Source organism: Prionailurus viverrinus, chromosome D1 (assembly GCF_022837055.1).
Source record: "Prionailurus viverrinus isolate Anna chromosome D1, UM_Priviv_1.0, whole genome shotgun sequence".
NCBI lineage: Eukaryota > Metazoa > Chordata > Mammalia > Carnivora > Felidae > Prionailurus > Prionailurus viverrinus.
Window position 1 is genome coordinate 65,044,109 of NC_062570.1, and position 16,780 is coordinate 65,060,888.

Below are 16,780 nucleotides of genomic sequence, written 5' to 3' on the forward strand. Positions count from 1 at the left end.
TTCCTAGCCTCTATAATCACATGAGCCAATCCCTTATTTAAATATATGTATATATTTAGGGATGCCTAGGTGGCTCAGTTGGTTAACTGTCCGACTTTGGCTCAGGTCATGATCTCATGGTTAGTGGGTTCGGGCCCCGTGACAGGCTCTGTGCTAACAGCTCAGAGCCTGGAGCCTGCTTCGGCTTCTGTGTCTCCTTCTCTCTCTGCGCCTTCCCCACTCACACTCTGTCTCTCTCTCTCTCAAAAATAAAACAAACATTAAAAAAATTATATATATATAATTTTAACATATATATTTATTTTTATTTATACATATTTAAAATATATTATATATACATATAATATACATAGTATATTATATGTATATTATATATGTGTGGTATGCCTGGGAGGCTCAGTTAGTTAAGTGTCCAACTTCTGCTCAGATCATGATCTCACAGTACATGAGTCCGAGCCCCACATTGGGCTCCCTGCTGTCAGTGCAGAGCCCGCTTCAGATCCTCTGTCCCTCTCTGTCTCTACCCCTCACCCATTCACTCTCTCTCTCTCTCAAAAATAAAAAAATAAAATAAACATTTTATATATATATATATATATATATATATATATATATATATGTATATATATCCTGACCAGTACACCATGTGCACAACACAATTCCCATATTCAAGGGGACAGCTCATTTTTCTCTCTCCCCATGCCTTCTGCCCTTTCATAATGAACCTAGGCCTCAGAGTTTCTATTCATAGGGTTCAGCCTGCCTGGATCCCTCAGTCAGTGATTGAAAAGTCAGCATCCTGGATGTATGTACTTCCTTATCCTAGCTGGTCAGCATTCCTAGGAAGGCCATGCCAATGATCTCTCCCTGCCTGCCTCTTAGCCATGTGGCTGGAGAAAAATACAAAAGCTAACCAGATCCTTGAGGTCTCCAGGCTTAGCTGGGCTCTCTCATAATTGATCAATGCCTTTAATGACTCACTCTTGGCCCCTCTTCCACTGCCCAAGGACTGAGTCCCACCCTTGCACTTCCATTCTCAACAGATCACCATGGCTTCACTTCTCTGAGAAAAATGTCACTTGACAGGAGGCCCTGCAACTTCCCTTCATTCCCCAATTCAAAGTGTCTGATTCTTTTTCAAAAAAATTTTAATGTTTACTTATTTTTGAGAGAGAGAGAAAGAGCATGTGTAAGGCAAGGAAGGGGTAGAGACAGAGGAAGACACAGGATCCGAGGCAGGCTCTACACTGACAGCAGAGAGCCCAATGCGGGGCTTGAACTCACGAACAATGAGATCATGACCTGAGCTGAAGTTCGACGCTCAACCAACTGAGCCGCCCAGGCGCCCCATGTCTGATTCTTCACCCACCCCTTTCTCTTTTCCTTCCAGAGAGAAAGGTCTTCGGGACATTGACATCAAGGTAAAGTTCTTGGTGATGAAGTATCCACAACCAACTCAAGTAAGTGGATAGAGGTCCCAAGGGTCAGTTCGGAGCAACAACACCTCTTCATCACAGGTGATTCTCTCCTCTGGCCTTCTTCCCATGGGATGATCTCAGGGGATCAGCCCTTGCTAAGGCAGACCCACTAGCATCCATAAGGGAGGCCACAGCCTGGGGCAGCCTCTCTTGCATGTCCCTCACTCTATGCAAGAACATCTCTTTCATTTAGCCTTCTCCATTCAGGTCCTCTTTCCTCCCTTCTTTCATTAGATGGTTCTTCTCACATGTGTATTCAATCTTTCTCTTTCCTCTAGATCTTCACCCTTAGTTTAAAGTACACTTAAAACTCTTCCAGTCCAGGGGACTGAGAAGTGGCCCCTTCTCAGTCCTATTGTTCCCCTCTGCTACTGCCTTAAATGTCTCCTCTCCTTTCCACCAATTCTCTTGAGAGAGCAGCCAGCACTCACTGCCATCAGTTCCCACTGACCATTCTCTCCCACCTGAATTCTGATTTCCATGCCCACCCCACCATCAATTCCTCGAATACTGTTCTGCTAGAGTTGTTAAAGATCCCAGTTACAAAATCCAAGCCTCGAGGCGCCTGGGTGGCTCAGTCAGTTGAGCGTCCAACTTCAGCTCAGGTCATGATCTCACAGTCGGTGAGTTCAAGCCCTGCATCGGGCTCTGTGCTGACAGCTCAGCCTGGAGCCTGCTTCAGATTCTGTGTCTCCCTCTCTCTCTGCCCCTCCCCCACTCATGCTCTGTCTCTCTCTGTCTCAAAAATAAATAAAGCATTAAAAAAAAATCCAAGTCTCTTTTCAATCCTCCTCTGATAGGCTGTTCACCTGTGTTTAGGGGAATTAAAAGAAAGAACATATGTCTGCCCAGAATATTGACAGGGGAGTAGGATCATATAAATTCTAATTACGGAACATAGTTCCAAGAGAAGGCAGCTCTTGGACATGAGAGTAAGGGCTGAGAAGTCCAACCTCACCCACCCACTTTGCCAACTAGCTGCCAGGAATTGACCTAATTAAGGGAGTTGATTGGTTTCCTAACAGGCAGATATTATCATTCCCATTGTACTGAGAAGGAAACTAAGACTCAGAAAAAATTATAGATTGCCCAAAGTTACATAGTACACTAGAATCAGAGCTCCTCCCATTACATAGCAGTGATAATAGCTACCACTTAATAATAATAACTGCTGGGGGTGCCTGGGTGGCTCAGTCGGTTAAGCATCTGACTTCGATTCAGATCATGATCTCATGGTTCATGAGTTCCAGCCCCACATCAGGCTCCCTGCTGTCAGTGCAGAGCCTGGTTCTGATCCTCTGCCACCATCCCCCGCCCCTCCCCCACTTGTGTTTTGTCTCTCTCAAAATAAATAAACTTTAAAATAATAATAATAATAATAATAATAATAACTGCTGTATATCAGGCATATGCTGAGAGATTTACAGAGGGTTCCTCATTTAACCCTCTCCCAAGTATCTCCACCTGATCACACTACAGTTCTGCTTGGATGTCTAATAAACATCTCAAGGATGACACCTCCCAAATTGAACTTGGGATCTTTTCCAAAAAAAACTGCTCCACTTGTAGCTTTTACTATCTCAACTGATGACAACTTCTTCATACTTGTTGTTCAGCACACACACAAAACTGGAGTCATCCTTGACTCTTCTCTTTCATACCTCACATACAATTCCTCAGAAAATCCTGTTGTCTCTATCCTCAAAATATGTCCCTAGTCTACCAACCTGTCACCACTTCCACTGCTACTGGCCTGGTTCCCACCACCGTCACCTCTCACTTAGGCTACCTGCTAATCTCCTAAAAAGTCTTCTTGCTCTTTCTCTCTCACCCTTCTCTCCTCAACAACCACCTCTCCCTGGCCCATTCTATTCTTCTCAAAACATCCAGAATGATCCTTTTAAAACTAAGACTGATCATGGCCTTCCCCTGCTCCAAACCCTGCAATGGCTCCCCTCCTCTCTCAGAGTAAAAGTCAAAATCCTTATCATGGCTTAGTACGTCCTTAATGATCTGCTCCCCAACTCCTATTCAAGGGTCCATCTCTGCTATTCCCCATCATGATCTGAACACACCAACCACCAAATAGTCTTCTCACATACTCCAGGCCTGCTCCTGTCTTTAAAGCCTTTGCATTGCTGTTCCTTCGACCTGAAGGCTCTTCTCCCCAATTATAGCCACCCCCTTCACCTCCTTCAATCAACTCAAACCTTGCATTCTCATTGTGACCTACCCTAGCTTCTGATTCCCCCTTACTCCCCGCTAATTTTTCCTTTTGCATAGTTCTCATTATCTTCTAACATATTATATAATGTACTTATTTGTCTCCCTCCACTAAATGGTGAATTTTGGGAGAACAACAATCCTTGTTTCATTCATTGATATATCCCAAGGGACTAAAACAGCATCTGGCACATATTCAAACGGCTGAATAGAATAAGCCACCGCATTGTCTTCTTATGACTCTGTCAAGAAGTGCCGTTAAAGGCACTTTACCATTCACTATCCTGGGGTGCTGGGTGGCTAAGTCAGTTGAGTTTCCAATTTCCACTAGGTCGTGATCTCACGGTTGAAGAATTCGACCGCCTCCGCTCTGCGCTGACAGCTCAGAGCCTGGAGCCTGTTTGGATTCTGTGTCTCCCTCTCTTCCTCTCCCCTGCTCCCGCTCTCTCTCTCTCTCAAAAATGAATAAACATTAAAAAAAAAAAATTTAAATTCACTGCCTTTTTGAAGTCTGAAAACAGGAATTACAACCCATTCTCCGCTCTCTGGGTCCATCTGGCGGCAGCTGAGCAGATTGAGCTGTTTCCCTTTCTCAGCGTGGGCGGGGGGGGGGGGGGGGGGGGGGCGGTCCCAAGTTTGCTCGGAACTATTTAGCTCGCCTCTCACTGAGTGCTCATGGGACAGAAATTAAAGAGCACAAACTCAGCAGGAAATTGTAGTGCCGTGAGAAACATCATCAGTGACCAATAGGCACAAAGATCTGGTTCACGTGGTGCATATTCAGCCTATCGTGCCCCTAATATTCTTCTACTCACTCCCTTCGGCTCCTGGCTCCTTCTTTCTCGACAAGATGGCTACACCGGCAGCACCGGCGAGTGCGTCTGCCGCCACTCCAGCTCCAGCCGCAGCTCCAGCCGCGGCCCCACCCTCGGTCCCAGTCCCGTCCCCAACCCCAGCCTCAGCGCCAGCCCCGTCTCCTGCTCCAGCGCCGGTTCCGGCTCCAACGCCGGCTCCAGCCTCATCCTCAGACGCGGCGGCTGCAGCGGCTACGACCGCGGCTCCGGGCCAGACCTCGGCCTCAGCGCCGGCCCCAGCGCAGACCCCTGCGCAGTCACTGCCCGGTCCTGCTCTTCCAGGCCCCTTCCCCGGCGGCCGTGTGGTCCGGCTGCACCCGGTCATTTTGGCCTCCATCGTGGACAGCTACGAGCGACGCAACGAGGGCGCTGCCCGAGTTATCGGCACCCTGCTGGGTGAGTGGTCAGACACAATCGTCTGAATCTTCTTCCTCCCACCTCCTTTTTCTCTTGTTCCCCTCCCTTCCCATCCCCATTGACCTCTTACCTATTCTTGCATGCCACCTTCCTGCCGCGACTTACCTCCTTAAGGAACTTGAACTTCCCTGCCACATTTCTGTCACTTCGGGTGGTATAAAATACGTAAGCAGTAGTTAGTTATTGAATAAAAACCGTATGCGGAATGATTTACATTTTATTTTTAATCTTCCCAGTAGCATTTCAGGCCAAGTGTGACCAAAAATGAGTTCAGATGCTGAGTAGGAAGTCAGAAACATTTGACTCCCTAAACCCAATGACCCCGTTTTCCCCCCTTTCCTACGGACTAAATTTCTTTATTTTCTCGGTGTTTACAAAGACATTTTTAACCACTTGAGAAAGGAGTGGGGAGATCTGTAAAAAGACATCCCTTTGAACAAGTAAACCGGTTTGTCAGAAACTCGTTTAGGGCTTCAATAATCCTGTTTTCCTAAATGTTTGAGCCTGATCTTTTTATTTGTTTATTTTTATTTATCTTTTTAATTTACATCTAAGTTAACATATAGTGCAACAATGATTACACGAGTAGATTCCTTAATGCCCCTTACCCATTTAGCTCATCCTCCCTCCCGCAACCCCTCCAGTAACCCTCTGTTTGTCTGCCATATTTAAGAGTCTCATATGTTTTGTTTCTCTCCCTGATGTTATATTATTTTTGCTTCCCTTCATTTATGTTCATCTCTTTTGTATCTTAAAGTCCTGATATGAGTGAAGTCATGTGATACTTGTCTTTCTCTGACTAATTTCACTTAGCATAATACCCTCCAGTTCCATCCATGTAGTTGCAAATGGTAAGATTTCATTCTTTTTGATTGCTGGGTAATACCTCATTGTATGTATATAGGGGTGTATACATCTTCTTTATCCATTCATCCATTGATGGACATTTGGGCTCTTTCCATACTTTGGCTATTGTTGATAGTGCTGCTATAAACATTGGGGTACATGTGCCCCTTTGAAACAGCACACCTGTATCCTTTGGATAAATACCTAGTAGCACAGTTACTGGGTCATAGGGTAGTTCTGTTTTTAAGTTTTTGAGGAACTTCCATACTATTTTCCAGAGTTAAGCCTGATCTTCTGTCCACTAGTCTCCCTAATATGTTAAAGTAATTTGTAAAATGGAGAAGCACTAGAGAGAGATTACTGATAATATGCCTCTTTCTCTGGGTACTGCTGATCCCATCAAATTCATTTTCATTCCATCTTTGTCCCCAATTTTAGATAGATATGGTTCTTCCCCATAGAAAACAATTGGTGTATTGCAAAGAAGACAAGATTGTAGGTAGATTGCACCAAATATTAACCATGTGCCTTGGAACAAATTACCTAAAGTCTAGTTCTGGTGGGGGGCGGGGGGCTACTTAGACTTGGGCTTTGCAAGAGCAAAATTATTACCAAGAGCATCTAACTGCTGGGACACATGAGCTACAAAACAGCCATTAGTTGCCATCCTCCACATCAGGGCTCTACCCCTGCAACACATAAACATAGTCTCTCTTTACTTATTTTTGAAGGTTTAGCATTTTACAGGAACTTCAATTGATCCATTATCTTCCAAACATTGCCAAAGTTTTTCTGAAACCAAGACTTTGTATTCTCTTTGCCACAAGTGCCTTCCCTGATCTCCCTCATTTGTTCCAAGTTCCTCTCATCTTCCAGGTTCCCAGTAAAAGTGTTAATTAAGTATCAGTCCTTCATCCCATACCGCTACCCTCACCCCCACTCCTAACTTCCCAAAGTATAATAGCTTTCTGTAACCATGTCCTGCTTTGAGCTTCTGTAACAAATGATTTTTGCAACATTAACTTGGCACTTGACAAAGACTACTCTTTCAGCTGCACTGCCAAATTTTCCAAACTCACATGCATGAGCTATTTAACTAAAGAAACAGTTCTCCACTGAGGGAGAGTATTAAGTACCCCAGATACTATAGTGACCTTATTTAGTGACCTGTAATCTACATCTTAAGATTCTCTTCTGGACTGGGACCATGGTACAATGCTAGGTGGTTACAGGGATAGTACTTACTGAAAAATGAAACAGACTCTTCTTACTAGGAGCTTATATATTTTCTCAGACATTAATTCATGAAACATTTAATTTGGCTAAAAGAAGTCAGTGGTATCTTTTAAGTACCATAAAATTGTTTTAAATGTTTGTAATTCAAAGTTTGATAAAACAACATCTACTCTAACCTTCAAGATGAAGATCTATTCATTCAAATAATTAGAATACAATATGATAAATGCTCTAATAGAAGGTTATCATAGCAGCGTGGAAATATAGAAGACTCAAAAGTGCTTCAGAAGTCTGAAATGGTCAAGTCTATTGAATGCTGATGAGAGGTCAAATAAGAGAAAAAGTATTTACCCACTGGGTTTGTGGACATAGTTTCACCTAAGGGAGCAAAAACCATAGTGAAGTGGAATTAAACAGACACAGGTGTGGGCAGCATTGTTGTCACTAGTATAGAGGGCAGGGCTTGAAGCCTGGTATGGGCAGTGCCAGTAGATTAGAAAAAAATGGAGAACCCAAGGGACCAGCAGTCTTAAGTCAAGAAACAAATGTAATGGGAGTAAGGGTATCAAAACTAGAATAGGAGTTTGTGGTAAAAGACTGATACTGATGTTTAAGGTTCACAGGTAGAAGGTTTCTGGATGGGGATGGGGCTAAGGTTATGACCATGGGACTAGATGACTGAAGGGAGGTACAGGTGAAGCTCCCTAACACTGTGCTTTGGGACTAGGCTACTGTATGGGTGCCCTGTGTAGACATTATTAGAATTTTCCAGGTAGTTCTGCAGATTGAATTATAGGGAGAAAATCTAGAGGCTGAAAATGAAGGTCATAGAAAAAAGACCTGGAGTAGGACTGGTAGCAGGATGGAACAGATAAGCAAAAGAAGACCTTGTGAAGGAAGAATAGACCCCATATGTTGATGGCTAAAGCAAAGAGAGATCGCTTCAGACCTTCAGCTCTCTGGAGAATCCTGGTCCCACTGATGCATATGGCTAACTTAGAATTTACGAATTCAGTTTGTTCATTGACTTTGAGGAGGCCTCTGAAAGCATTTGGAAAGTGATCGGAGGCTGCCGAGTGCCCTAGGGTCTTGTAACACGTGGACAATTCTCTCTCACAGGCACCGTTGACAAGCATTCAGTGGAGGTCACTAACTGCTTTTCAGTGCCACACAACGAGTCAGAAGATGAGGTGAGTGGGAGCTTGAGCTGCCACTGTGTGGTCTGTAACTGTTCGTTTGCTAGGCTCTCCTTAAGGCTTCTCCTGCACAATACGTTGTGCTTCTATAACTAAAAGTTCAACAAAGAACCTTCTTTCTATGGGTATATACTTCCTGGGCCTCTTGTCTGCTGGGGTGGGCTCTGGTCCTTTTCATCCATTTTTTCTATGGGCTTCTACCTTCTTAGCTTTCTTTTCTGCTTTTCTTCTAAGGTGGCTGTTGACATGGAATTCGCTAAGAACATGTATGAATTACACAAGAAAGTCTCTCCAAATGAGCTCATTCTGGGCTGGTAAGTTGGAGTTGGGGGAATGGAAAGTGTTGGTGATTGCCAAGGTTTTTTGCTACCAGGCTAGTTATTCTACTCCCTTTTGGAGACAGAGTATTGAAAGTGTATTACTTCAGGGATCTGTGAATTTAGTGTGTCTTGCTGGCAGTTCTAATCTCATGAGGCCAAGAATATTTACTTTGAATTGTAGCTTTTACTGAGCCAAGTATTTTTGCCTTGCTGATGACTTGTAATGTTTCAAGAGCTCTGAGTCAGCCTTTGATTTGAGTTAATACAGTTTCAGTGTAGTCTTTTTGCATTTAGGTTGCACTGGAGGTAACGCTACCTAGAGACACCCATTTTACCCTTGGGTTTGGTATTAATGTTACATGTAGACTTGAATCCACAACTATGTTTCATTTTCCAGGTATGCTACAGGCCATGACATTACAGAGCATTCTGTGCTGATCCATGAGTACTATAGCCGGGAAGCCCCCAACCCCATTCACCTCACCGTGGACACGAGCCTCCAGAATGGCCGCATGAGCATCAAGGCCTATGTCAGGTGACCAGTGTCTTGGGGCACAAGGCCATAAAAGGCTGTCTGGTTCCTACCATGCCTGGATGACACCCACCTCCACCCCAAGCAGGTTTAATCCTTCAGTATATAACTCATTGCCTCATAAGGAAACCCATTCCTCCCTCTCAACAGTTATCGTTAGAAGGGTTTTACTCTGAAACAAAATTTGTCCCTCAAATATCCACTTGCTGATACCAGTTGTACCCCAGATTTCTACTTATTTCTCTTAACCAATTTCAGATGACAGACCTTTAGGTATTTGAGCAAACTGTCATGTTTTTCCCGTCATTGTTTCTATAAGCTAACTCTTCACGGTTCCTATAGCTGATCCTCACTGGTATTTTGGTCATGTTCACTGCTTTTCTGAGTAACCCTTTGTTAATCATTATTCCTGGATACACAGGACTCAGAGTCATACAGATTAAAGGATGGCTGTCCTTTGTGACTACATCTATTACCCCAGGGTCGAGTACAGTTTTGGTGACAATAACATTATAGCATTGACACGTTGAGCTTGCAGGCAGTTAAAATTCCTGTTGACAGGGGAGGCATGCTAAAGAAGGGGCTGCTGGGAGAGTTGGAAGGATTATCTTTTCTGGTTAGAATGAAGGCATTTCTTAGCGTATCTCTTACGCTGTTTGATTTGGTGCACTTTCTGTGTGTGACATAATGTAACAGACTTTGGTCCAGGTGAAAATATATAGTTGACATAGTAAAGGCAGTCACCTTTAGTGAGATTTCTTAAAGCACCTAATCTAGTCTTGGTGGGCTGGAGTCAATTTGCTTTTTTCAGTGCTAATGAAGGGCACAGTCTCATAGAAGACCTATGGGTGGATATCTGGGCAGTCAGCTCCACAGGGAAATGCAGCGTCCTGTTTCATCACTGATATTGCAGTGAGTGAAACATTCATCTGAAGGGACCAAGTCAGATCTGCAGGCTGAGTCCCCTCACGCAGGCCAGGCTTCATTGTGTGTGAAGTGAGCTAAAGGAAAAATGTGACTTGCTCCCATGAGACCTCAGGTTCAGGTGGTTTCAGCCTTGTCTCAGAACCTTGGAACCCATAACCTTGGTATGACTGCTTTCCCAGCCTGGACTAGACATGGAAGCTCTCTCCCAAGGCTATTTACTTACCTTGACTTCTCTCTCCCCAGCACTTTAATGGGTGTCCCTGGGAGGACCATGGGGGTGATGTTCACACCTCTGACCGTGAAATACGCGTATTATGACACTGAACGCATTGGAGGTGAGTAACCTTCCCATACCCTCTTTTGAGGTCTGACACTTTTCAGGGCACAGGGTAGCTGCTCTCTAACAAGAATGGAGGGCTTTGGGTAGGTTGAAGAGGAACCGTTGATCTAAAGTCTGTGATGATTAAAGTCACAATCGTTCTCCATTATAAATGAATTTCCAGGAATTATTTGTGCAATTAGAATGGGAAATTATCAGCACAGAGGCTACGTGGCCATTCATACAAGACCAAAACCAGTGATTAAGCTCTAGCAGGAGGAAGAGAAGCAGCTAAGAGCAGAGCAGGGTTTCAGAGAAGTTGGCTGTATCCAGAGGGAAGTGGGAAAGTTAGAATGATTAGAGATAGTCTCTTCCCTGATGGAATGACTGAAATGTCTGTGCCTCTTCTATCCCCCAACCTGTTCCCACAGTTGACCTGATCATGAAGACCTGTTTTAGCCCCAACCGGGTGATCGGACTTTCAAGTGACTTGCAGCAAGTAGGAGGGGCATCGGCTCGCATCCAGGATGCCCTGAGCACAGTGTTGCAGTATGCAGAGGATGTGCTGGTGAGGAGGGGGAAGGCGAGAAAGGAGGAGGGCATAGATCTCCACTCCGAGATCTCTGAGAGGTGTACTGGTGAAGTGACAGTCCCTGGTGGTGAGAATTAACTGTGGCTCACTGAATCTTTGTTTGGTGCTTAGTCTGGAAAGGTGTCCGCTGACAATACTGTGGGCCGCTTCTTGATGAGTCTGGTTAACCAAGTACCCAAGATTGTTCCTGATGACTTTGAGACCATGCTCAATAGCAACATCAATGTAAGTGCCATCCCTGGGCTTCTGGGAGCTTGTGTCTTCCCCCACCTCAGCTCATGCACACAAATGTGAAGGGAGATGACCTAGAGGGGAACAAAGGAGAAAGGGCTTTGCCGTTGGCCCCTTGCAGTCCAGGTTGGGAGGAAGGAAGAGGTGGTACATGTGTTTGGGGAGGTCTTCTGCCTTCTCTTCTTTGATTCCATTGTCTCAGGAACTGCTGATACTACTATGACTTGCTATCTAGATTCATGGTCAAAAGAAATGCTAAATTCAGAGGTTAACGAAAATGCAATTTCTTATTTTCCCCATCTGGGTTCACAGACTTCCCGCCCCCCATATCTTACCCCAGATCTTGGCTAAAGCACCCCACTTTTATAAGTGTATCAGTAAAGAAGAGAAAGTGTTCTCAAACATTTCATTCTTATCTTCCACCGTTGAGTCTTGCTCAACCTCTTCTGAGCTGTTATTTATCCAGGACTGCCCTCTACCCAGTGTTCACCATGGAGCTGGCCAACCTCAGACTTTCTTCTCCCTTTCTGCCCAACCCCTCTCTTATTGTGGCTTCTTCCTCTTCCAGGACCTGCTGATGGTGACCTACCTGGCCAATCTCACGCAGTCACAGATTGCCCTCAATGAGAAACTTGTAAACCTGTGAATGGGCCCCAAGCAGCACTCCTGCCAATTTGGGCCACCCCAGGACTCAGAATGGAGTGTTGTAGGATGGTTTCCTTGTGGTTTGAGTCACACTGAGTCAGTCAACTGCTTGTGACTCTAAATAAACATAGCCTACCTTTTGTAAATGAATCCATCTTATATGAGTTTACTGCTGGGTGGAGGGAGAGCTCATGCAAAAACCAGGAAGTGAATACTTGGGTAGAAGTTGGTTGTGTGTTGGTGACTCGCCATCAGTAGTTGCACCCATAACCCAAGTCCAAGCCACTTTTCACCTGCCCCCAGACCAGACAGCCTTTGCACAGTGGTTTCACAGAGGTACTTTCTTCCCGCTCTTTTGCCTATGATTAGAGCAAACTGGACCTTCAAAAAAAACATTTTTGTCACTTCTCTTCCATAGTGCCTCACATGAATGACAGTACAAAGTGTTGCCCTATGCACAATTAGGAGGACCTAGAGCATGTGTTGGTGGGTGAGTGGAGAGGAACAAAGGAGTAGGTACAAATCTCAGTCCTGGGACCCATGAGTACATGCTGGTGGGAAGAAAGTCTTCTGAGGATTAACTGCATTTTACCAAATTTTTCTTTTGGCTTTCAGTCTGGAAAGGTGTCCACTGGCAATACTCTGAACCATTTTTTGATGGATCATGTGGGGTTTCCACAGCAAGTGAAAAGGAGAATCCATGCAGGGAAAATAATTAAGAGAATTGAATGCTTGATCTGAACTGAAAGAGTAAAGAGTGTGGTCAGGGTCATAAACTACTTGAATAGTAGAATGGAGCTATTTGCCACTATGGTTCGGGGAGGCAAGTTTAGGATCTGTAGCTTAAATTTAAAGAGATGTCCCCCAAACTGCAAACTCCTGCAGTACTATGTGTAACTTGAGAGCACCATCGGGCTGTGTTGGGCTCTGCCAATGGCTGAATCTAAGCAAAGACTAGATGATATTTCCCAGGGATTTTGTAGACTTCAAACAGCCCTTTCATCTGATTGCTGGAGTGTTCTGCCTGGCCACTGCGAAATACCTTAGGTTGAGAAGAAATGGGTCATTACTCAGGGACTTAGGGTTATGTTATGTGTTGGAGTGGAAAGGTAAATGAAAGCAAGTGGGTATCAAAAAGGCCCAGATTGTAATTCTGTTTCTGAGACATGTGACAAGTTCTGGGGGTCAAAAGCTATGAATAGTAATGATACATTTTTACACGTAGGCATGAAATGACAATAGTTATGCCAAATTGTGAGGTTAAAAATGGCATGCACAATGGGAAGAGGGTTGATCAGAGTTCAGAGTGTTTGTGTTCTATTTTTGGGGTGGGTGGTTAATACCAACTTCAGTTTTTTTAAATATGCATGATAAAATTCCAGGGTTACTCACTGGAAATAATCTCCAAATGAAAATGATGGGAAATAATAGAATAAGAAAAAAGAAAGAATTTTTTTTACTTGAGAAAGCATGGGAAGACTGGGTAAAGCAAGTAAAGATGGCAGATATACATCCAAATATAGTAACCACACTAAATGTAAAAAGGATTAAACTAATGAGAGAAAAAAAAGATTGAATTTTAAAACAAATCCCACCTATATTTTATGTGTGAGATACACCTGAAATATGGACACAGAAAATTGTCATGCAGCTGTAAGCAGGACATCTTAAAACATTGAATGAAAAAGACTAGTCTCAGAAGGCAGTGCATACTATAGGGTCAGAATGCAGAATCTAATCCTTCCTCTTTCCTTCGAGGCTGCCCAGAGCCTGGTAGCTTTGACCCTCCTGAGAAGTAGAGGACAGGGGACAAAAGAAATACCATCTCTCAGGAGGCATGCGGTCTTCAAGCCAAGGGCAGCCAAAAGCATCCCTTGTGGAAAGTATAAACTGCTGCAGAAGGCCAGAAGAGTCACTGGAGAAGATTTTCACCGACGAGGTAAACCTAGAACCCTGGAATGGAGCTTAAAGGATGACCACAGCTGTCCCTGGGGTGAGAATAAGCTGAACGAGGCAGAGATAGACTGGCCTGGACACAGTGAAGAGACATGGTGTGGCGGGTCTGTGCGAAGGGCAGCTAGCAAGAGATGGTTGGTGAGGGCTTGTCACCACCAGAATAGCTAAGGGAGACCGCAAAAAAGTTTCTGAAAGAAGCAGGAGTGCCTTTCAGGATGATGCCATTGGTCATCAGAAAGGTAGCTGGAGTGGTCCAAGTGAGAACTGCAAGTAACCTGAATTAGAACCATAAGAGGCCCAGGAAATAAAGCAGAACGCATGGGAGACCATGGCCTGACATGCCTTGGTTCAGCACACATCGAGGATTTTTTTACCACCTGCCCTCCTCACATTACCATTCCATACTGAGTGGGGAGTGGGAGCAGTGATTCCCAGCAGTTCTGAGGATCCCATGACTGGGAGAAGCAGCAACAAGCCATGGGGGACAGTTAAGAAGTTACGGCTAAGATGGGACTTGTACAGTCTAAGCAAAAATGGAACAAGCCTACACCAGTGAAGATAATGCTCCGCAACTGGCGAGTTACCCACCCCACCCCACCCGGCCATCCTATCACAAGAGGTTCCCTGTTCAGGGCTCTTCAACAATCTTTAGCAGAAGTCTCCCTTCCCCTACTCCTCAACTTTCCAAAGAACCCCGCTAGCGACTTCAAAGCATTTCCCAGACTGCAACCTTCAAATACTAATCCATCTTCTTTATCCCCCAAATCCTGTCCAAACATTCCAGAGACCTTAGCCACCCAAACTGATTAGTCCTTTCAATCAATCCAACAAACTATGCAACCAACTAGCCCTACTAAAGTGATGGCCCCACCACCTCTCCATTTCTCACTCCCTCTTCCCTGCAGAAGCTGGGCAACACCAGTTACCCAGTGTCCATGAGCTTCATTCTGATGGTTGGTTTGATAGCATTAGCTTCTTAGACATAAATGGCATATTCCTGTACCTCCCCTGATGGGCTTCAGTGAACATTCTGACCTTTGGAGAGTCCTTATCAATGGATGGCCTAACCCTAAATAAAGTATCCTGAGCCCGGGGACATCTTGATCTTAGGAACAGATAGATCCCACAGGAATGCATCCTCAGGCACACTGAGCCTCTGGAGCATCTAATCCAATGGGCAGACTGATGCCAAATGGCAATGAGTCTCTGAATGTATGTCGACACTGATAGTGGATAGTAACCCCGTGTACACTAATACCATTTGCTCTATATTGTTTACTCAATTAAGCATTAAGTGTTTAGTATTTGCCAAATAGTATGCTAGCACTAGGTCAGTAAGTGTGCACTCCATGCTACTGGCATTAAGGAGTTCACATTTTGATGGAGAAAACAGAAGAGTAAGTAGTTGCAAAATAGAAAATGAGTGTGGATCTAGCCCTCAATGAGCACCTGTTCTGTTTCGGTCAGTCTTCTCTTCATATCACAGAACGAGCTGGGGTTCAGAGAAGTGGAGTATGTTACTCGAGGTAGGCTACACAATTAGGAAGTGAAGAAATGGGATTTTAATTCAGGTCTGGATTTTTCTTTTTTTTCTCTGTAGCCCTCTGCTTCACAGTTTAGTGACTCAGTAAGATAATATGGCAAAAATGAAACATTACAGGAGCATATTACAAAGGTTGACCAGGTCTGTCCTAGGGAGTCTGGGAAGATTCTACCCAGGACATAAATACCTGGGCTAGTCTTTTTTACGAGGAACTTGGGAAAGGAAAAACGGGGCAAAGGAAACATGCAAACACCTGTTCAAAAACCAACGAGGCATATTCTGGGGGCAGACCATAAGAGCCCTCAAGACTATGGAGGTTGGACATTATCCTAGAATTTGGGGGAGGAGGAGGCTGCATAATTTAATCAGGCATTTCAGGAAGATCCCCTGCTAAGGGAGAGAAGCAGAAGACAGGAAGGTGAATAGGGGCCACTGTGACTGTTCAGAGGACACGACAGTGGCAACAAGGATGGCGACAAGACTGTGATTGAAGAGGATGTTAAGAGGCAGACTCAGGAGGGCTTGGAGGCTGGTTGAACTTGAATGGTGAGATATGGGAATCTAAGACGTTACCTGGTATTTTATAAAGATGATTGAAGGGATAGTATATGGAAAAGCTGGCTACTCCAGAGTGGTGGAAGCTTACAGCATGTGGAGATGTGTCCAGAATTAAGGTTAGAGGGATAGGTTGGGACCTGTTTTAAAAAGCCCAAAGTGAAGTCATTTGCCCCCCCGATATTTAATTAGTTTCAGCCTACCCCAGGAATGTCACCTTTTAACAGCCAACTATGAAATTTTCTGACCAACACTAGTGAGGTAGTCTGCATGATAAAAACCTTGCCAGTAACTTTCCCTCCCCCTTTCCTATGAGACCTTCCATTTTGTACAACTCCTGGGAACATCTCTGCTTGGTAGATGGGATGTTGCCCAATTTATGAATTGTTTAACAAAGCCAATTAGATCTTCAGATTTGCTCAGGTGAATTTTGTTCTTTAGCAGACCAAATGGTGAGGTCTTAAATGCAACTAAGTAATTGTGACTTATTTGATCAACTATGGGGCTGCACCAAATCTTTTAAGGAAAGATTGAAGAATTTACTCAATGGAGTTAATGAAGTTATTCATTTATTCATGTAATACCAAATGGCAGCGAGGTGCTAAGCAAGAATCCTGCTTAGAACCTTTTGGAGGGGCAGACAAGTAAAGAGATGATTGCATTGGGAGTCATGAGGCATTGGAGGTCGTGGAAGTCTTCCATCTAGGAAGTAAGATCCAAGCTGGACTTGAAGAATGAAGAAGCAACAGACTGAAAAAGGAGAGGGAAATTGCATTGTAGGCACAGAAAACTGCCAAAGGCTCGAAGACCATGTCGACCATGTGGCTCTTTTGTTGCTGACTCTTGGCTAGGGAGGTGTTTGTAGGGAAAGAAATACCCTATGCCTAGGTTGACAGAAAATGGATGATAC

General features: G+C 44.3%; 1 protein-coding gene across 1 annotated transcript; it reads left to right on the top strand.

The window, feature by feature from the left end:
- The first annotated feature begins 4,516 nt into the window (after nt 1-4,516).
- EIF3F (eukaryotic translation initiation factor 3 subunit F) lies at nt 4,517-11,966 on the top strand. The gene is made up of 8 exons (XM_047879201.1): nt 4,517-4,951; nt 8,174-8,244; nt 8,485-8,564; nt 8,968-9,105; nt 10,273-10,364; nt 10,780-10,916; nt 11,052-11,165; nt 11,740-11,966. The coding sequence occupies exons 1-8, from the start codon at nt 4,552-4,554 to the stop codon at nt 11,815-11,817; spliced, it is 1,110 nt and encodes a 369-aa protein (XP_047735157.1). The 5' UTR covers nt 4,517-4,551; the 3' UTR covers nt 11,818-11,966.
- The last annotated feature ends 4,814 nt before the right edge of the window (nt 11,967-16,780 follow it).

Excerpts from the sequence above, each read along its gene's own strand:
- EIF3F (XM_047879201.1), top strand. The coding sequence starts at position 4,552 with ATGGCTACACCGGCAGCACCGGCGAGTGCGTCTGCCGCCACTCCAGCT. Across the intron at positions 4,952-8,173 it reads AGTTATCGGCACCCTGCTGG|GCACCGTTGACAAGCATTCA; the intron begins GTGAGTGGTCAG and ends TCTCTCTCACAG. Across the intron at positions 8,245-8,484 it reads ACAACGAGTCAGAAGATGAG|GTGGCTGTTGACATGGAATT; the intron begins GTGAGTGGGAGC and ends TTTTCTTCTAAG.